The sequence below is a fragment of the Mirounga leonina genome, unplaced genomic scaffold (genome assembly GCF_011800145.1).
Source record: "Mirounga leonina isolate KUSES-001 unplaced genomic scaffold, KU_Mleo_1.0 Mir_125, whole genome shotgun sequence".
NCBI lineage: Eukaryota > Metazoa > Chordata > Mammalia > Carnivora > Phocidae > Mirounga > Mirounga leonina.
In genome coordinates this window covers 29,911,467-29,934,135 of record NW_023270305.1, presented here as the reverse complement: position 1 = coordinate 29,934,135, position 22,669 = coordinate 29,911,467, and the positions used below count along the sequence as shown (strand labels likewise).

The following is a 22,669-nucleotide window of genomic DNA, read 5'->3' as shown; positions in this document are numbered from 1 at the left end:
AAAAACAGACACATAGAACAAAGGAACAGGATTGAGAGCCCAGAAATAAGCCCATGCATATATGGTCAGCTAATATTTAACAAGGGAGTCAAGAATACTCAACGGAGAAAAAACAGTCTTTCTAATATGTGGTGTTGGGAAAACTGGATATTCACACGCAAAACAATGAAATTGGAGATGCCTATCTTGCACCACTTACAAAAACTAACTCAAAATGTATTAAAGACTTAAAAGTAAGACCTGAAACTGTAAAGCTCCTGCAAAAAAACATAGGGGAAAAGCTCTTTGACACTAGTCTTGGCAATGGTTTTTTGAATACAACACCAAAAGCACAAGCAATGAAAGCAAAAATAAACAAGGGGGACTATGTCACAGTGAGCAGCTTCTGCACAGCAAAAGAGACAGTCAACAAAACAAAAAGGCAACTTCAGAATAGGAGAAGGTGCTTTAATAAAACCACCTTTTGCATTAAGGACATTTCAAGAATTTTCTTGGCCATCGGCTTTGAACCCTAATGTTCTTTCCTACATCATTATTCATAATCTTTTCAAATACATTCTTAATCCGGGCTTATTCACTGTTCATCAAGTATTGATACAGACTGCATGTGTAACTGTCTAGGGTACCAGCGCCTGGTCTGAAAGGGTTGAATGAGTTTATCTGCAAGGTTCTCCCAGCCCCATCAGGAGCCTGAACCCCTGCACAACTATATATTTTCTGTCCCATCCTAGGAGGACATCTGTCTCCCCAGAGGCTTCTGTAATTAACCCTGAGCTCCCAAAGTAGAGAACAGCACCCTCAGTTCAGACTGGAAGTGTTACTGTCACCTCTTTATACCCCTTAATCCATCTCCAAGTGGGAAGGCTCCTAAATATAAGTACAATGCATGAGTGAAGGAGCCTGTTTGTGTAGGTATCTGTGTGTTCTCCATTTTGTTCCAGAGACCCTAAATTAAAATAGTATTCTAACCTAGGAAAATCCTATATATATATATATATATATTTTTTTTTTTTTAAGATTTTATTTATTTATTTGACAGAGAGAGACACAGCGAGAGAGGGAACACAAGCAGGAGGAGTGGGAGAGGGAGAAGCAGGCTCCCCGCCGAGCAGTGAGCCCGATGCGGGGCTCAATCCCAGGACCCTGGGATCATGACCTGAGCCGAAGGCAGACACTTTAACGACTGAGCCACCCAGGCGCCCCGGAAAATCCTATATTTTAATATTGACATCATTTGTGTAACAGTTGTCAGAAAAATGATATATATTTGCATAATGACACATCTGTAAAAATGTGTCATCATTTGCTACTACTTGCCCTTCCATGGGCTAGACAATTATTTCAGTTTACCCTCCCCCAGAAGTTCCCATTGATACTCATTTTTTTTTTTAATTTGGTTGTGAAATCAGTTAACCAAAGGGGAAATTCTTCAGCTCTCCACTTCTGCTTTTAAAGAACATAAAAGTGAGGCAGAAATTGGCAGATGGCATAGCTCTTCGAGGCACAGTGGTCCACTCCAGGATTCTATTCTCTCCAGCCAGTCTTCACTATTCAGGTACAACTTGAACTAACTCTTCTTTATGACTAGGTTCCAGTCAAGTCTCTCTGTCTCTCTCTGTCTCTGTCTCTCTTTCTCTCTGTCTCCCTCCCTCTCTCCCTCTCTCCCTTCCTCTCTGCCTGAGGGCTGGGCTTTTTAAAAAAATGCCACATGTATTATGGCTATGATTTGTGAAATATTCTGGGAATGAGTATTGCTTATGTAGCAGCAGACATCTGAGAGGTCAGTGTCAAAGTCTCTGCTACAGATCTAACAAATACACTCCTGGTTTGGGTTTGGTTTAGCAAATGTTTCCTCTAGACCCAAAGGAAGGCTCTTCATACATTCACTCACTCATTTAAAGATTGTTCCTTTACATGCCTGCCATGTGCCAAGGTGCTAAGGGAAAATCACATATGAAGGCAGCTCTTATGGAGACTGGCATGGCAGGAGTCACTCATTTTCTCCTCTTTACACAGGTTTCTGAAGCAGCCATGGCAACAGTACCTGAACCCACCAGTGAAATGATGTCTTACTACTACAGGTCAGTGGGGACACTGAGCCAGCAATGTGAGCAGCGCTCCTCTTTCAAGAGTGGAGTGTTATCTGTGCTTGGAGACCAGATTTGTCCCCCGAACTGCCTCTTCCCATGGCAAGCATGGCTCCAAGTTAACCTGATTTAAAGACTGATTTCCCACCGCAAGTCCAGTCTTTGGACCCAGAAGCCATCCAGATGCTGTTGCTGCAGGGGCTTCCTGCAGATGGCAAATAGGAAAAAAAGATTCCAAGTATACAATACAGGGGACCTCTTGGCAAATTTTGGCTTGAGAGAGAGGAAAGGCTCAGATGTGGAGTGGGTGGAAGTTAGGTCTCAGGATCCAATAGGGAGTACCCAGGATATCTGCCCTGCCTCCTGTGCCATTCCATGTACACTGCCACAAAACTTGCCAGCAACTTTCGGCAACTTTAAGGGACATACCATTTGCAGTTTCCTATTAATAATGAAGACTGTTTGCAGGGAATTTAAAAAGAAGAAGAAAACTGTCTGGGAGACATACTTGAGCAATCTCTCTGTTTTAATTACAGTGACAACGAGAATGACCTATTCTTTGAGGCTGATGGCCCCAGAAAGATGAAGGTGAGACCATGGGCTTAGCTCATAACTCCTGGTGAGATTCTGACATGGGAGAGGCTCCATGAAAAGGGTTCTAGGCCCGCTTGTTTCCATGGTATTTTGTGATGGAAGGACTTTTACCTCTTCCAGCAAGACAGACACAGATGGCACTGCATGCTGACTTGGTCACTATACCATTCCCACCGTCACTCACTAAGGCTTGGTGATGATGGCTATGCTTGCGGAGGGCAAGGAGGAATGGCAGTGGTGATAAAGTTTGCTGTGTCTTGCTAGGAAGGCAGCCAAGGCTGCAATGCAAATTTGATTTTCCTTTTAGGAGAGGGTTCTGCCTACATAAATCACTTAAGTCCTTGGGAATTAACATATGCCTGCCCCGCTTTAAAGGTAGAATAGTTTTTCCTCCCTGGGGTGGAGCTTATGACAATAAGAAGTGGATGATATAAACAAAAAGATGAATTAGGAATTGAAAGAAATTCATTCACTTGCTGTTTGACCTTAAACAAGCCACTTCACCCTCTGGGCCTCTGAAAAATAAAGGGAATGAACTAGATGATCTTTGAGCTCCTGGCATCCTGTAACATTCAATTCTGAAATATTGTCAGTGGTGGCTAAGTTTATCCCTGGAAATGGGTGTTTCTCTGACTCTCAACCTTACTGGGAACCATTTTAACATTCGAGCTGTCCCTTCTCTTCTCTATGAGGCCTGATGACTTTCCAAGGTGGTACAGCCATCAACCCAGCTAGGTCAGTCAGACAGATGAGCAAGCAGCTACTTTTCTCTGACTTTTCTTTTCTTTTTCCAATTTTTGGCAGCCTCCCCCAGCCTAATAATCCAGTCCCTACTCTTGTAAAAAGCACATTTCTTTAAATGTTTTAAAACCAACCACTGGTTTACTCCAGCCCTGGGTGGGGTGTGTGGCTTCTCTGTCTGGCCTTTACCTCCACTGCTCCTTCCAGCAGCCTGGCTCACTCTAATCTGGAGCCTCAGCTCTGGGCAGGAACTTCTGTCACACTCAGCTTTCCTCTGTGCCATTAAAGGCCTCTTTAACTATCCTTTGAGAGTTCAAACCATTATCACGCTACCAGGGCAACCGCACGTAAGCCTTCATACAGTTACACAGTTTCTCTGAATAACAGGAAAGTGGGAACATATTTCACAAATAGTAACCACTTTTAAGTATTTGTAGAATGCTTATAAGACAGTGTTTAGAAAAAAAAGAGGGAACTTGTATAGAATACTTAAAAACTTGTTGAATGAACATAGATGAATGGAAAATGTTATGATCATCATTGCCATGAAGAATTAAATACATAGTGTTAAAGCATTAGAGATACAAAAAGACACAAAGGGTAAGAAGGTATAAATTTATGGTTAGGTGGAGCAGTGTATAAAAAAGATAAATGAGGTAGACATGGGTTTTATTCTAGAAGAATACCATATAGGCCACCAGAAAGCCCACAATTCTGGTTTTGGGTCTGCCTCTAACTTGCCACATGCCCTTGGATAAACCACTGAACCTCTGTGGGCTTCAGAGAGAAGAGAGTTTCACATTAGAAGCTCCGTTATCTCCAAGGCCCCTTTGGCCTCTCTGATGTAAAAACAGTTCTCTGGCCCAACCACCTTAACACACTCTTCCTTGGTCTCTCTACAGTGCTGCTTCCAAGACCTGAACAACAGCTCTCTGGAAGATGAGGGCATCCAGCTACACATCTCCCACCAGCTCCAAAACAAGAGTCTGAGGCATTTCGTGTCAGTCGTTGTGGCTCTGGAGAAGCTGAAGAAGATATCTTTACCCTGCTCACAGCCCCTCCGGGATGATGACCTGAAGAATGTCTTTTGCTGCATCTTTGAAGAAGGTATTTACTGAGACAGGAGATCTCTGGTCATTTGCTTCTCAGAGTCCATAACTCAACAGTCAACTAAACTACCCTGAAGCTGAAGCCTTTTAAAAGTAGTACTATTGAGAGAAAAAACAGAGGAGCCTAGAACCAAATGAATTATCTCTTTAGTTGACACTATTCTTAAAGTAAGACCTTAATAACTACTCACATTTGCCAGTCACTCCACCAATCTCAGAGGCTTTCACTTGCGTTACCTCCTGCAAGTCTTACAATGTCCTCGTTGGGCTAGTGTTACTGCCATTGCCATTTTATGGGAGTAGCTCTATTCCTAGTCCATAGCAAGCCCGAATCCACATCTTATGGTGCCAGGTCCAGTGTTCTCACACACCCCACCCTCTCCCCACAATTGTTATGATCAAACTCCAGCTGTGCATACTTGGATATCCTCAAAAAAAACGAATTCTGATGCCTTCTATCATCTGGCCTGCCCTTCCAATTCTCTTCCTAAACAACATGTATGCTCCATATTTCAGAACCCGTCGTCTGTGAGGTGTATGATGATGATGCCTTTGTGTGTGATGCACCCCTGCAATCGCTGGACTGTAAATTCCGGGACATAAACCAAAAATCCCTGGTGCTGTATAACTCATATGAGCTTCGGGCTCTCCACCTCAATGGGAGTAGTGTAAACCAACAAGGTAACTGGGGACATCTTGATTCCTTTCTTGGCCTCCTGGCTGCTTGCTAATTCTCCACATTTTTAACAAAGTAGAACAATAAGGCAAATTATGAACATAAATGAAAAAACATAATAATGAACATGTAAACTTTTTATTTTGGTCCTAGCAATAACACCAGATTGATTCCCTTAGTGTGCTCATTTTTCGACAAGAGATGAGACTCTGAGAAATTAAAATGCTCAAGTACACCCAGGACCATTGTCCAGCCAAGTCTTTGAATGACAGTGCAATGTCAATGCTTCCATTAGAAAGGGGTCATTTGATGGACATGACCTAACTGCCTGTGGGTTCCTTTTTCCTGTTCTTGAGGTTGAAACTAGAGTGGCGAACAGATAATGTGTCCATCCTCATTCCCAGCCCTGCCCCCTTAACCCTAACATCCTGCCCGCCCAATACCAGATGGCTCCTCACAGGGAAATTTTACTGACAAGCAGGAACTTCTCTCTCTGTATTGTAACTGGCAAATGTTTCAAGTCTGGAGAGCCGATTACTTGTGGAAATCTGCCTGGCACCTTGCCACTGAACCCTGTATGCAGGAGCACAGCCAAGGGAGCAGCTGAAAGGAGCAGCCTGTTCTCTTCCAAGGCTGCTGAACTTGGAGAGAGGCGTCTTAGCCAGGCCAGGACAAACCCGTTTCTTTAGAGCTGGGTTGTGAGCATGACCTAAAGGCCCCCAAATGAGATGGCTGTGACTAAGGAAGATTAAAATGAGTGTCTCCTTGGAGCCACTTTTCCCAGCTAAGCGTCCCCTCTCCCAAGTTCTTCCCACTTGTTCCATGTGTCTGAGACGGATTTGTGCCTGTTTTCTTTCGGGAGCCCTGATCTACCTCTTTTCTTGCCTTCCACATTGATCAAATTGTTTCGCTCATTTGGATGGGCACAGTCACAAAATGGCTTCCTTCCTTCCGTTTTCAAAACTTAGACTCCCTAATTCTTCATTGCCACTGTGATGAGGCTCTAAGAAGCCCCCAGACCTTCTTTGGAGAAAAGAATCAACCAACTAACCCTGCTATTGTCTGTGGGAAGCCAAGTTATCCCATCTGTTAGGCCATGAGAACCTCAGTGTGGGTTCCCACAGAAGATGTTAATTGTATGAGTCCTGGGCTTGGGGTCCAGTGGTTGGGCCAACTCTGCACTGCTGTGTGTTCCTGACCACAAGGCCCCTTTTCTTTCTCTAGCGGTGTTCCGCATGAGCTTTGTGCAAGGGGATGAAAATAGTAACAAGATACCTGTGGCCTTGTGCATCAAGGAAAAGAATCTGTACCTGTCCTGTGTGATGAAAGATGGGAAGCCCACCCTGCAGCTAGAGGTAAGTGAGTACCAGGGGCTGAGGGCTTCCCAGGCTCCTCTCAAACACCATTAGGCCTCACTTACTTCCAAGACAACCACCTTTTCCTCCCCAGGGAATCTGGGAGCAGAGCTACTTGTTAATTTTGCATAAATGTAAATAAATTTAATGTAATTATTAGATGTATGCAACTTTCACTCCCACCACAGAAAATTAAGTCATTTTGCTGATATTATTATGTCCTGCCATTGTTTTTTTTTTTTTAAGATTTTATTTATTTATTTGAGAGAGAGAGAAAGAGCACAAGAGGGGGGAAAGGGAGAGGGAGAAGCAGACTCCCCGCCGAGCAGGGAGCCCGATGCAGGACTTGATCCCGGGACTCCAGGATCATGACCTGAGCCAAAGGCAGTCGCTTAACCAACTGAGCCACCCAGGCGCCCATGTCCTGCCATTGTTATCACCCAACAGATAATACAATGTTAGGGTTAGAAGGATTATAACATTGTTAGGGTTACTCCATTTGATAAAGGACACTTTGGGAAATTAATCAATTCAAGGGAGTGTCACCTGTCATCTCCTCCACTCCCCAAATCACCCTCCACCCTACCCCACCCCCAACCAGCTTTCCCAACAAAAGTTTCATTTCTAAGTTGAAGTCATTCTAGACAGGGCCATAAGAAAAATACAGCAAAAGTCCCTGGAAACTAGCTACTCCTAGAAGTTTTAATCCAATTTTCACTTTTTAATAAAACTCCCACCTATATTATGCTCCCTACCATTTGATAGTAAGTTTCAGAAAAGAGTAAGGGCTCTTTCAGTCACTACACAGAAAGTTGGGGTCACAAAGATAAATCAGGAGTCTGGATCCTGGTCCTACGACTCATCAGTTTCCTCTCTAGCTGAACCAGAGAATAACCCCAGAGTGTCTTTGTCCCTTCCCTCATAAAAATTCTTATTTCTGTTTTGCTGCAGATGTTAGACCCCAGCGTTTACCCAAAGAAGAAGATGGAAAAGCGATTTATCTTCAACAAGACAGAAGTCAAGCAAACCTTGGAATTTGAGTCTTCCCAGTTCCCCAACTGGTATATCAGCACCTCTAAAGCAGAAGCAATGCCTGTCTTCTTGGGAAATACCAAAGGTGGTCAGGATATAACTGACTTCACCATGGAATTCTCTTCCTAGTGACCTGTACCCAGAGAGTCCACAAGTGCTGAGTAACCCTTAGTGCTAGTGGAAGGGGAATAGAAGGGTTTAAACATGGCCTCAAGCAGAACTTCACTATCTAATCAGTGCACACTTCACTTCATTATCTAATTGGTGCACAGCTGCCTTCCCTAAATCACTGCTAAGAAGATCTCCTGCCTACCAACCAGGTGGAATAGCCCCCTCTTCCCAGGGCCAATCCTCAGACCCCCTCTGCTGAGTCAGGTCCCTCTCATCTCTTCTACTAACTCGAAGCCAGCCTGACAGAGGCCATTACACGTTAGGTTCAAAGAAACCCTCTGTCCTTTGTGCCCAGCTTCTGATGAACACCCACTTAACTATTTATTTATTTATTTATTTATTGGTGGGTTATTCTATTTAATTTAAGTCAAGAGGGCCAAGAAGCATCAGTGTCTGTGAAAGAGCCCAGTCTTTAATAGCTATGAAATGAATTTAATTTGCACTAATGTGCCATCTTTATATCAAGTCCTTTCACCAATGCTGAAAAGTGTATAAGCTCAGATTGTTTAAATAGGAATATTTATGAATGATTAAGTATGACCACACTGCTTCAATGATTCTGAAATAAATTTCACTGAAAAAAAACACTTTTTTTTCCATGTGGTAATTGCCTTTTCTTGGATCTGCACAGAAGAGTAAAGATAAATGGAGGGGCGCCTGGGTGGCTCAGATGGTTAGGCATCTGCCTTCAGCTCGGATCATGATCCCAGGGTCCTAGATCGAGCCCCACATCAGGCTCCTGGCTCAGCGGGGAGCCTGCTTCTCCCTCTCCCTCTGCCTCTCCCCCTGCTCATGCTCTCTCTCTCTGTGTCTCTGTGTCTCAAATGAATAAATTTTTTAAAAAATCTTTAAAAAAAATTAAATAAAGATAAATGGGCCCGTGAGGGTTCTTCTTGGGAAGCTGGAAGCCCACTCCTCATCACTGAGTGTGGCAAAATACCTAGGAACATCACTAACCAGCAAAAACAAGCCTACCTATCCCTCCCCTTCATTTCTGTTTCTCCACAAAAGATATTTGGTACACAAGTTTCATCTGAAAAATAGGATCAGCTGAAGTAAGGGACGAAGTGTTGGTGGTAACCACTGTCAACAATTTCTCTACTCATTTATTCAACAAACATTTATTAAGTAAATCCTATGTACTAGGAGTTGGGAGTACAGAAACAAGACAGGTAGGGCATTCCTAGTTAGATGAGAGAGGCAGATAGATACAAGCAAAAATAAGGCAATGTGGCAAACAGAGGTAAGATTAAGTATGAAAGGAGCAGCCAGGAGGACAACATCTACTGTGAAGGACAGGGTTAAGGAGGACGACATATGAGTCAGACCTAAAAGAATGAGCAGGGGTGATGAATCACAGACCTGTACCTCTGAAACAAATAATACATTATATGTTTAAAAAAATAAAAAAAGATAGTAGGAAGGGAAAAATGAAGGGGGGGAGGAAATCAGAGGGGGAGATGAACCATGAGAGACTATGGACTCTGAGAAACAAACTGAGGTTCTAGAGGGGAGGGGGGGTGAAGGGATGGGTTAGCCTGATGATGGGTATTAAGGAGGGCATGTATTGAATGGAGCACTGGATGTTATACACAAACAATGAATCATGGAACACTATATCAAAAACTAATGGTATAATGTATGGTGACTAACATAACATAATAAAATTAAATTAAAAAAAAAAAAGAAAAGAAGGGAAAGGGTACTCTTAGTAGTGGGACCAGTATGATCAAGAGCATGGAGCAAAAAATGAATAATAAATGATGTAAGAAGTAAACTTTCAGAATTGCAGAAGTCACCAGAAGCAAAGTCAAAACAAAAACAACCCAAGGAAAAAATATTTGTAACTATATCTCAGGCAAAGGGGTAATTTGTTTAATATATAAATGGTTCCTTCAAAACATTAGAAAAAAACATGAACTGGGAAAAATCCAACAAACAATATATTAACAGGCCGTCCACAGAAAAGGAAATACTATTAGATCGTGGACAAAGTAAAACATGCTCAATACTACTTATGACAAGAAAATTAAATTAACAGTACTTTGAGATATCAACATTCTCCTATGAGATTACCAAAAATCAAAAGTTTAACAACACACTCTGTTGGGAAAACTGGGGAAACCCCCACTCTTAACCATTATAGGTGGGAGTATAACTTGGTACAATTGCTATAGAGGAAAATTTGATAAAACTATGAAAATTACAAATGAACATCCCCTTTGGCCCAGCAATTTCACTTCTGGTGATTTATCCTATGTATATCCACCCATGTGAAATGACACATGATCAAATTTATTAATTGCATATAACTTGTAAAAGCAAAAGATTGGGGAAAAAGCCCAAATGTCTATCAATGGGAGCCTGTCTAAATGAATTATGGGACATCCATACAATGGAATGCCGTGCAGCTATAAAAAAGAATCAGAGGGGCACCTGGGTGGTTCAGTCGGTTAAGTGTCTGACTCAATTTCAGCTCAGGTCATGATCTCAGGGTTGTGAGATTGAGCCCATATTGGGCATGGAGCCTGTTTAAGATATTCTCTCTCTCTCTCTCTTCCCCCACTCCCTCTCTCAAAAAATCAGAAAGCATTCCACACCAATATGGAAGCCTGTCCAAGATATGCTGGAAACTAAAAAAGAGCAAGAGGCAGACAGTGTTTATAGTGCACTAACTTATGTAACAAAGAGCAGGGGGAAAAAATAAGACAGTACTTTCCAATGTGTTTGTATTTGATTTCAAAAATTCTGAAAGATATATAAAAAATTTTAAAAATAGCTGTGAGGGGCTGGGGAATAAAATATAGGGAACAATGGTGGGAGCAAGACATTTCTCTAGATACTTTTTATATAGTTTGATTTTTTTTTATTAACATATAATGTATTATTTGTTTCAGGGGTACAGGTCTGTGATTCATCAGTCTTACACAATTCACAGTGCTCACCATAGCACATACTCTCCCCAAAGTCCATCACCCAGCCACCCCATCTACAGTTTGATTTTTTTAATCATGTGAATATATTACCTACTTAGAATTAAAATGGTAAACATCTATAAAAGGTATTTGTCAAAATATATATATATATATAAATTGCTGGGCCAAAGGGGATGTTCATTTATAATTTCCATAGTTATTATCAAGTCATATATATTTGACATAATTGAAATGTCCCAGTTGTCAGCAGCTCACTCCTAGTACCCTTTCCTCCTCTTCCTTCACAGTTTTCCAAGCTAGGGCACAGGAACTGGATGGAGGCCCTACAACCTGCTCTGTCTGCTTCATAACTGCAGTGCAAAGGATGGGAAGGTACCCAAGTGGCGCTCATTCCCCAGTATACAATAGAGCTGGTGGGAGGTAGGCAGCTGGTCCAGGGAAGAAAGTGGAAGTACCCCTGGGGGTCCTAGCAATGATGCTGTCCCCTTTCCTTGGTTGATTGATAACAATTCCACCCACCTCTCACAGGTCCAAAAGGGAGAACATGAGAAAGAATGACAAAATGTGAAGCCATCTAACCTTGTGAGGAAGCCAGATTCCAAATCATCTATGAGTGTAAATTGCTACAGTCATTTTAGAGAGAAAATTGGCAGTGTCTAATTTATTTTTAACATGACTTATGGCTCAGCAATTCCATTTTTGGTGTCTTCCCTGAAGAAACAATTTCAAAGATGTTTATTTTAGAATTGTTTATAAAAAGTTAAAATAAACTGGAAACAACCTAAATGTCTACGGGTAAGGAAAAGGTTAAATAAACCATGGCAAGTTAAAAATAAAAATAAGTAGTGCTGAAATGGAAAAAGATTCAGACAAATCATTGACAGAAAAGGTCAAGCTGCAAAACCTTAAGTACAGGATGATTGATATAAGTATAGGATGATACTATTCACATAAAAGAAAAAAGTACTGCACATCCAAATTGCATGGCCATATGCTTCTAACAGTATGTAAGACAGAGAGCTCTGGAAGGGTATTGACTAGACTGAAAATAGTGGTTATGGTTCGGCGGCGGGGGCACAGGGGAAGGGATTATCAAGAGGAACTTTAGCTTTATTTATGTTTGAATTTTTTACAAGAAGAATGTATTTGTGAATTACTTATATAATTTTAAAAAATCCTCTGCATTAAAATGTTCAAAAGGCCTGAGTTTCAATTCCTGGAACTAAGCCAAAGTCTAAAATTGACCGTCCAAAGACTATCCTATTCCTGGTTTGAAGCCAAGTTCTTTCCCTGATAACAGCTCTCCCTCTCTCTGCACTAGGTGTTCTTATCCTGGAAAAGAGAAATAGCCTATTTCTAAATGGAAAAGACCAAATGATTTGAGTACAGAGAACCAGAACCCTCCCCCAACTCTACCAACTACATGAAATATGACAAGTAGGAAGTCTTTACAATGGGGTGAAAAGTCAATTTTTCTGTACAGGTAACACACCATATCATCACAGCTCCTACCAGCTTTCAAGGAGATCCCATGTACCTGGAGAGTAGGAGGCAAGTGCTTGTAAATTTGAGTCCATAGGGTTAGGGTGTGGCTTATCCTATATGCCTGGGCTGGAGTAAGCCAGTATCTGCTGGGGGGGAGGTACATGATGCAATGGTATGTGGGAGCACATCTAGTCTGAAAGGCAGGTTGGGGGTGGATGGCTGCTACAATGTCACGGTCAGTGATGGAAGAATAAGTCAGCATGTCTTCTGTACAGATCTCCTCCTGCCCGTTCCTCATCCCCCTGTACAGCCTTGCTGAATTATCCACAAACATCTGATTCAACTGGAAGCCAGGGTGAGAATGACCTAGAGAACTGGTGTGATGCCCACCCAGGGTGTGGGACCACAGTCAGAGCCTCCTCCCAGTTCTATCATATCTTACCCACATCCTGGCTCCTAAATTGGCACTTTGGACAGAAGCCAAGTGATTAGATTTTTTTCCCCCCTGGGAAGTCCAGAAGCAGTGTTTTCTTATTTGTATGATTGTTTGCTTACACAAATAATCATGAAAACTAAAATCCCTCTTGGAAGGCAAGTCATAAAACCATGAAATGAAGCATGTGGACCAGGAAAGGTAGGTCTGGGAGGAGCAAGGAGTGTGCCAGGGACCTGGGCAGCTCTCTCAAATCAGGGGCTTCTCTGTCTCTGAGAATATCTCACCTTCTGGCAAATAGGGCAGCTGGAGATAGAGGGGTCCAGGTAAAGCCTGTCCTTGGGCAAGTGGGGCCCTCTGGGGACCAAGGTATAAGTTGTTACTGGTATTCAGCCACTCCTGTCTTTGACCTGAGCTTCCACATAGGCTGTTTGAAAGAATCAATGCTTCTCTTTCTCTCCAGCCCCTCCCTGCACCCAAAGCCATCAGCCCTCAGCGCCAAAAAAAAGGTATGACATCCTTCGTCGGCCAGGGATCAGAAGTGTGAGCCAAGGGAGTCCTCCCAGGCACTACCTGAGCATCCTGACACAGCAAGTCAACCTGAAGAAGCCCCTAGCCAGAAGGGTCCATTCATGTGGTTTGCATGTGAAGGCTGGGTTTGGATGAGTCCTTGGAGCAGAGGGATATGTGGAATCCAGATACATACAGGAGCATCTACACACTATGATTTGGCCTTAAAATATAACATAGCAGGAACACCTAGAAGAGATGTCAAGTGTGGTAGCTGAGCCTCAGTGCCCTCCTAGCCATAGGGATAAGACCTTTGTCCCAAGTATGTGATGTCTTCTTGATGCATCATGGACCTTGCTTCTAGAGTATCAAGTCCAATTCCCTCCCAAAAGGCCCTTCCAGGGCCCTAATCCTTTTAGAATGTTGGTCTTCCAAAATTTTAGTTTATAAATCACCTATGACAGTTTTGAAAAACTATGACCTCACCCCTTTGCCAACATACATGTTTTAGGTTAAAATCTAAAATTTTTTATAATTTTAAATAGTTAATTGCAAATGTTATCATTTCTGGAATATTGTAAATTTGACATTTAAAAAAAACTGTTACATCACTTGTAAACATATCCAACAAAATCCTAATACCATAGTAACTGTTTCTTACTGTCATCCATCTAAAAATTACATGAACAAATTCCTCTTCAACAGGTGAAAATTAACAAGATTCCTTTTTTTCTTGAACTGATATTTCCATTCATTTCCCCCATGAAATTTTATCAAAATGTAATACATATTATGCTTAAAAGCATTTTACTGATCATTCTATGATACTTCTTTGTAACAATAAAAATGTGTTCAATCAGCTACCCTACAACCCAGCAATTGCACTACTGGATATTTACCCCAAAGATACAAATGTAGTGATCTGAAGGGGCACATGCACCCCAATGTTTATCGTAGCAAAGTCCACAATACCCAAACTATGGAAAGAGCTTAGATGTACATCAACAGATGAATGGATAAAGAAGATGTGGTATATACATACAATGGAATACTATGCAGCCATCAAAAAAATGAAATCTTGCCATTTGCAACAACATGGATGGAACTAGAGGGTATTATGCTAAGCAAAATAAGTCAATCAGAGAAAGACAAGTATCATATGATCTCACTGATATGAGGAATTTGAGAAACAAGACAGAGGATCATAGGGGAAGGGAGGGAAAAATGAAACAAGATGAAACTGGAGAGGGTGACAAACCATAAGAGACTCGTAATCTCAGGAAACAAACTGAGGGTTGCTGGAGTGGAGGGGGGTGGGAGGGATGCGGTGGCTGGGTGATGGACACTGGGGAGGGTAGGTACTATGGTGAGCGCTGTGAATTGTGTAAGACTGATGAATCACAGACCTGTACCCCAAAACAAATAATACATTATATGTTAATAAAAAGGAAGGGAATATTGAAAGGCGGGAAATCGGAGGGAGAGATGAACCATGAGAGACTATGGACTCTGAGAAACAATATGAGGGTTTTAGAGGGGAGGGGGTTGGGGGGATGGGTTAGCCTGGTGATGGGTATACAGGAGGGCATGTACTGTATGGAGCACTGGGTGTTATACAAAAACAATGAATCATGGATCACTACATCAAAAATTAATGATGTATTGTATGGTGACTAACATAATAAAATAAAATTAAAAAAATAAAAATAAAAGCAAAAAAAAATTTTTTTTTAAATTAAAAAAATGTTTTCAGTCAAAACTTAATTTTTAAGGGGCTCCTGGGTGGCTCAGTCATTAGGTGTCTGCCTTCGGCTCAGGTCATGATCCCGGCATCCTGGGATCGAGGCCCGCATCAGCCTCCCTGCTCGGCGGGAAGCTTGCTTCTCTCTCTCCCACTCCCCCTCCATGTGTTACCTCTCTCGCTGTGTCTCTCTCTGTCAAATAAATAAATAAAATCTTTTAAAAAAAAACCCTAATTTTTAAAAAAACTTATTTTTTATGTAACCATAGGATGTTGAATTTTTTAAAAAATTCTTCTAGATTGAGTCATCATTACAATTATTGTTAGCACACAATTGATCAAAATAATATTTATAATATTATTATATATAATATATTCATAATATATTATGAATGTTGATTATTAGCAATATATATTGATAAGACCAAGCTTTTGAGGGGGGCGGTGGAGAGGGAGAGAAACTTAAGCAGGCTCCACACCCAATACTACACCTGATGCAGGGCTCCATCTCACAATCCTGAGATTATGATCTGAGCTGAAATCAAGAGTCAGACACTTAACCGACTGAGCCACCCAGGCACCCCAATGAGACGAAGCTTTTAAAAAAGTTATTTCATGGGGCGCCTGGGTGGCTCAGTCGTTAAGCGCCTGCCTTCAGCTCAGGTTATGATCCCAGGGTCCTGGGATCAAGCCCTGCATCAGGCTCCCTGCTCCGCGGGAAGCCTGCTTCTCCCTCTCGCATTCCCCCTGCTTGTATTCCCTCTCTCTCTGTGTCTCTCTCTGTCAAATAAATAAATAAAATCTTTTAAAAAAAAAGTTATTTCATATATTTATATATTACTCATAATTAGAATGATCCTGTTGAACACTATCTTATTCTTACTGTTTTTTTTTTTTTTTAATGTAAATAGTGGGAAAACATGTACATATAAGTAATACATAGATAGGAATGAAAAGAATTTTATTATAGCAATGTCATACAATTCTTTGAAATCCTTCTAAGTTACTTGCTAAAATCACATAGTCATCTATCATCAAAATTATGTTTAATGACTTATTAATCAACTTATTTAGTTCTTCAGTTTTATTGGAAGATAGAAATAGAAATCTTGGGGCATCTGGGTGGCTCAGTTGGTTGGGCGTCTGCCTTCAGCTCAGGTCATGGTCCCAGAGTCCTGGGATAGAGTCCCATATCAGGCTCCATGCTCAGTGGGGAGTCTGTTTCTCCCTCTGCCTGCCAATCCCCCTGCTTGTTCTCTCTCTCTCTTGCTCTTTCTGACAAATAAATAAAATCTTTAAAAAAAAAAAAGTATTAAAAAAAAAAAAAGAAATGGAAATCACCCAAGCTGCATAAGTCCTTAGAGTCCTTCACTGGACACTGAGATATTCCCTTTGTTTGGTACCCAGGGGCTCTGATACCCCAGGGCAATGTAACTTCATAAGGTTAGGAATGTGTGGGAAGACTGGTGTTCTCATCTTTCTTGAAAAGTAGGTGAAGGGCAAATGTACAATGGGAAGTGAAGGTCAGTCTGGCCTCCTTTCTGCTACTCATGTGGCTGTCTGCCCTGGTGCTGTTTATTGGACTGGATGAATGCCAAGAATGACCACAGCTGATGTCAGGATGTCAGGTGACTATAGTGACAGCACCTAATGGAGCTCTGCTGCATTGTGAGTGGGAGAAGATTGGAGTGGGAGGCCTGGGCCCACTCTTACCTCTGACCTTTTTTTCCCTCTGTAATAATGCAGGGTAGGGTCAAGGTCAGATAGTCAGCTCTAGCATATGTGGTTCAGTTCATCATCAGTGATAGGAAAATAACTAAACACAGCAATAGGATAGAGAATAACTGGGTGGGTGCAATGAAAGGTGTTATTTTAGGTGAGGAGGTCAGGGAAGGTCCCTCTGAGAAAGTGCCTTAGGCAGAGACCTGAATATAGGTAAGGTACCAATCTTGCAAAGATCTGGGGGAACAGTGTGCCAAGAGGAGGGAATTTCTAGATGTAAAGGTCCCAAGATCAGAAGTGGACTTGATATGAATAAGGCACAGTAAGAATGCCAACGTGGCTGAAGCAGCATGAGCACAGGGGAGAGGGGCTGCAGAGGAGGATAGGGAGGCAGGTGCCAGGTCTCTATAAGGAGTTGGGACTTAGTGTGTCATACAAAACCACTGGAGGTTTTTTTTTTTTTAAGATTTTATTTATTTATTTGAGAGAGAAAGAATGAGACAGAGAGCATGAGAGGGGGAGGGTCAGAGGGAGAAGCAGACTCCCCGCTGAGCAGGGAGCCCGATGTGGGACTCGATCCCGGGACTCCAGGATCATGACCTGAGCTGAAGGCAGTCGCTTAACCAACTGAGCCACCCAGGCACCCTCACTGGAGGTTCTTAAACATGGAAGGGATGATCTCCTGATATTTTTTTATCACTCTTGCTGTTGTGTGAAGAATGGACACTGGAGACAAGAAGAGAGGATGACAAAAGTGGATGTAGACAGACCAGTTAGGAGGCTGTGGCAATGGACTACACAGGAAATAGTAGTATCTTGGACAAGGGTAATAGGTGATGGGGTATATATTCTGGGCATAGAGACAACAGAACTGGCTGATGGAGTAAATGTAGGAGATGAGAGAAAGGAGAATTCAAGGGGGACTTAAAGGTTTGAGAGCTGAGGAAGTGGGTAAATGGGGGTATTTAAAGAAATAGGGAAGCCTCAGGAAACAGCAGGTATCCTGTTCGGGGGGGAAGGAGTGAACCAGAAGTTCTGTTTTAGCTAAGTTATATTTGAGATACCCGTTAGCCATGAGAATATAAAATCCAAATCTCCCAGGAGATTCAGATTCAGGAGTAACTGGCATGTAGAAGGCTTATGATGTCATGGGTCACCTGACACTACCTAACAAGAGTGAGTTGCTAGAAAAGAGGATGGCCAAAGACTGAGCCCTGGGTACAACAACATAGAGGGATTGAAAAGAAGAAATAGAGCCATCAAAGGAGATTTAGGAGTAACCAGTGAGGTGAGAGAAAAACCAGGAGAGGAGAGAGGACAACGGGAGAAAGAGGGTAAAGGAGAAGTAGGTCCACCAGGTCCAACAATACTGAGAGGTCGAGTACATAAAGGCCTGGCCTTTGGATTCATTGAGAAAGAGGAGGAGGGTGGCCATAACAAAAGTGAGGACAGAGTTTGAGGACAAAACCCTTCTCAGAAATGATTCAGGAGAGAATGAAAGGCTAGCAAGTGGAACCAGTGAGTAGGCAAGACTCCTTTGAATAGTTTTGCTGCAAAAGAAAAGGGGAAGCAAAAGGAACAGAGAAAAGCAGTGATAGCTGGAGGGGGCCGTGGGATCAAAAGAGGATTTTTATGTTTAAGATGGGAGTTGTTATAATACATTGGGAGGTTCATATAATCAGTCAGTAGGAAGGAGAGAGAAATGATGCAGGAGAGAAAAAGAAGGATTACAGGTGTCAAAGTCTACAGGAGTAGCCCATAAGGGAGGTGATATACATGAATACAGAACAAGTCGGTCAATAACGGCTGGGGTAGAAATACAAGGCAACTCTTTCCTAACCACACCTGTCTTCTGAATAAGACAGCACAGAGTATGCTCAGTCATGCTAGCTACTCAGGGCCTTGTGGCTGTTATTCCCGCACAGACTGGGTTCTCCTCTCCTGGCTCCCTAAGCAGGACCATTTTCATTGCCCAGGTATTACTCTCAGACCAAACAGGTTAACCTGCCCTGGCCACTGGCACATCCTCTTGGAGTCATCCTCTGACAAGCTCCAAATGTTGTGCTTTACCTTCAACCCCTTTAAGGTCCTACTGGATTCTAGAAGAGTCTGAGAGGCATCTCCCTCCTACTCATTATCACATGGCAGCTGTGAAAGGTGGCTATCACAGGTATTAAATGCATAAGAATTTATGCCATCACAGGCAATAAATGCATAAGAATGCTGAGATTTTAAAACACCCATTAATCATTATAATGAGTATAGAATTGTAGTCATCAGCAAACATTGGGGGGAAAGTCAGGTACTAAAGAAATTAGAAATTAGCTGATAAAGCAATAAAAGATATTAACAAGGACCCAGATAAGGGGGAATATTTCATCTATCTATATCAGGTGGGGAAAGTTGAAAGCAGTTAAGATAAAAATTGGGCAGGGGGACATTTGAAAGATGTCCATGGAGCTTAGTTGTGAAACCAATTCCCACTGATTTATCAGTCTGGTCCCAACTCTAAGAATTGACTCTAAGAATTGACTGTGGTTTGCATCAAGTTACACAAGAAGAAACCAATGACAGTGTCTCACATTCTCAAGCCAATAACTCACACCAAGTTCCTGAATCTTTGATCCAGGAACCTCAGGGTCAGAATCTTTGGCCTAGGAACCATCTCAGATGATTAATCTGTGATCTGTGTCCCTGTATTAAGTGGCTTTACAACTCCAGGAAAATATTTAAGAAAAAAACAAAAGCGGTTCAGGAAAAGATGGTGGAGGAGTAGGGGACCCTATTCCAACTGGTCCCCGAAATTGAGCTGGATATCTACCAGACCACTCTGAACACCCACGAAATCAGCCTGAGATGTAAGAAGATATATCTGGATCTCTACAAGCAGAATATCGCAGGCAGTTGATTTCGAGGTATGAAGCGGGGAGCTGTGATTCCATGGGCACATATCCGAAGATAAGCGGAAGGGGGAGGGAGCTGCCATAAGTGCTGGTGCCGGGAAGGTGAAATAACACAGAAGTGCAAAAGCCTCCAGAGCTGGGGACCAGCCACAGACTCGCAGACCAGTAGCGACAGGGAAAGGACTTTAGGGCAGCCACAGACTGCAACCTGGAGCGGCAGGGCTGCACGTGTGAACTGGGGGTGGCTGGCAGTTTGAGAAGCACAAAGGGCAGAGACGTGCCCCTGTTCCCCGACCTGGAGGTGAGGACTGGGAGCACTGCTGAGGGGCGCACAACCGAGGATGCTGCAGTTTATAGCAGCACAGACAGAAAGAGAGATAGTGTGGCCTGGAGAGCTCACTGAAGAACAGACTGTGATCTCTCTGCTCTGAGGCAGAGGGTTGGAAATGATGTCTTCTGCTCTGACTCTCGGAACAGACTCTGAAAGCCACTAGGGAAAGCTGCCAGAGAACAAAAGCCCCAAAAAACGAGTTTTCACTGAGCCCATCCCCCCCCCCCCAGGGGGCAGGGCAACTCTGCCCAAACAGGGTTGCCTGAGTAACAGCGTGGCAGGCCCCTCCCCCAGAAGACAGGCTGGGAGAACAAGAGGCCGGCAACCTATAAAACAGGTGCATCTTGCTTGGGTTGTGGTCAATAATTTGGACTCTGTACAGTCCCTCCAACACCCCTCAACAGAATGACTAGGAGGAGCCCCCAAAATAGGAAAGACTCAGAGACTGACTTTTGCAAGAAATTTACAAATGGATACAGATATAACCAAGATGTCAGAGATGGAATTCAGGGTAGCAATTGTGAAGACAATAGCTAGAATGCAGAAATCAATTAATGGCAACATAGAGTCTCTAAGGGCAGAAATGAAAGCTGAAATGGCAGAACTTAAAAATGCTATCAATGAGATCCAATCTAATCTAGATAATCTAACAGCTAGGGTAAACGAGGCAGAAGAATGAATTAGTGATCTAGAAGATCAATTAATAGAAAAGAAGGAAAAAGAGGAGGCCAGGGAAAAACAACTCAAAATCCATGAAAACAGAATCAGAGAAATAAGTGACACCATGAAACATTCCAATGTCAGAATTATTGGGATCCCTGAGCAGGTGGAGAGAGAGAGGACTAGAAGATATATTTGAGCAAATTGTAGCTGAGAATTTACCTAATCTGGGGAATGAAACAAACATTCGAGTCCTAGAGGCAGAGAGGACCCCTCCTAAGATCAAGGAAAATAGACCAACGCCCTGGCATGTAATAGTAAAACTCGCAAATCTTAGAACCAAGGAAACCATCTTAAGGGCAGTTAAGGGGAAGAGATTCCTTATGTACAGAGGGAGGAACATCAGAATAACGTCAGACCTATCCACAGAGACCTGGCAAGCCAGAAAAGGCAGGCAAGACATATTCAAGGTACTAAAAAAGAAGAACATGCAGCCAAGAATACTTTATCTGGCAAGGCTGTCGTTTAGAATGGATGGAGAGATGCAGAGCTTCCAAGACCAGCAGAAACTGAAAGAAATATGTGACCACTAAGCCAGCCCTGCAAGAAATATTAAAGGGGGTTCTATAAAAGGAGAAAGACCCCAAGAGTGATATACAACAGAAATTTACAGGGACAATCTATAAAAACAACGTCTTTCACAGGCAACATGATGACAATTAATTCATATCTTTCAATAATCACTCTCAACGTGAATGGCCTAAATGCTCCCATAAAACAGCACAGGGTTGCAGATTGGATAAAAAGACAGGACCCATCCATATGCTGTCTACAAGAGACTCATTTTGAACCTAAAGATACATCCAGACTGTCAGTGAAGGGATGGAGATCCATCTTCCATGCCAATGGACCTCAAAAGAAAGCTGGGGTAGCAATTCTTATATCAGAAAAATTAGATTTTAAACTAAAGACTGAAGTTAGAGACACAGAAGGACACTATATCATTTTTAAAAGGTCTATCCAACAAGGAGATCTAATAATTGTAAATATCTACGCCCCCACCATGGGAGCAGCCATCTACATAAGCCAACTGTTAACCAAAATAAAGAGTCATATTGATAACAATATATTAATTGTAAGAGATCTCAATACTCCACTCTCAGCAATAGGCAGATCATCTAAGCAGAAAATCAACAAAGAAACAAGAGCTTTGAATGACACACTGGACCAGATGGACCTCATAGATATATACAGAACATGCCACCCTAAAACAACAGAATACTCATTCTTCTCAAGTGCACACGAACTTTCTCCAGAATAGACCGGAAACTAGGTCAAAAATCAGGTCTCAAGTGATACCAAAAGATTGAGATTATTCCCTGCATATTCTCAGACCATAATGCTTTAAAACTGGAACTCAATCACAAGAAAAAATTTGGAAGAAATTCAAACACTTGGAAGCTAAAGCCCACTCTGCTCAAGAATGTTTGGGTCAACCAAGAAATCAAAGAAGAACTTAAACAATTCATGGAAATCAATGAGAATGAAAACACATCGGTCCAAAACCTATGAGATACTGCAAAGGTGGTCCTAAGGGGGAAATACATAGCCACCCAAGCCTCACTCAAAAAAATAGAAAAATCCCGAATTCACCAACTAACTCTACACCTTAAAGAACTAGAGAAAAAGCAACAAACAATGCCTAAGCCATGCATTAGAAGAGAAATAATTAAGATTAGAGCAGAGATCAATGAATTAGAAACCAGAAATACAGTAGATCAGATCAACGAAACTAGAAGCTGGTTCTCTGAAAGAATTAATAAGATCGATAAACCACTGGCCAGACTTATCCAAAAGAAAAGAGAAAGGACCCAAATTAATAAAATTATGAATGAAAGGGGAGAGATCACTACTAACACCAAGGAAATAGAAACAATTATTAGAAATTATTATCAACAACTATATGCCAATAAATTAAGCAACCTGGAAGAAATGGATGTCTTCCTGGAAACCTATGAACTGCCAAGACTGAAACAGGAAGAAGTTGACAACCTGAATAGGCCAATAACCAGTAACAAGAGTGAAGCAGTGATCAAAAACCTCCCAAAAAACAAGAGTCCAGGGCCTGATGGATTCCCTGGGGAATTCTACCAAACATTCAAAGAAGAAATAATACCTATTCT

The 22,669-nt window shown here is 42.1% G+C and overlaps 1 protein-coding gene across 1 annotated transcript; it reads left to right on the top strand.

Moving 5' to 3' along the window:
• Positions 1-1,470: 1,470 nt before the first annotated feature.
• Positions 1,471-8,352, top strand: IL1B (interleukin 1 beta). The gene is made up of 7 exons (XM_035001078.1): positions 1,471-1,555; positions 2,017-2,081; positions 2,624-2,675; positions 4,325-4,529; positions 5,048-5,212; positions 6,432-6,562; positions 7,514-8,352. Exons 2-7 carry the CDS (start codon positions 2,032-2,034, stop codon positions 7,721-7,723), a joined length of 813 nt encoding a protein of 270 aa, XP_034856969.1. The 5' UTR covers positions 1,471-1,555; positions 2,017-2,031; the 3' UTR covers positions 7,724-8,352.
• Positions 8,353-22,669: the final 14,317 nt, after the last annotated feature.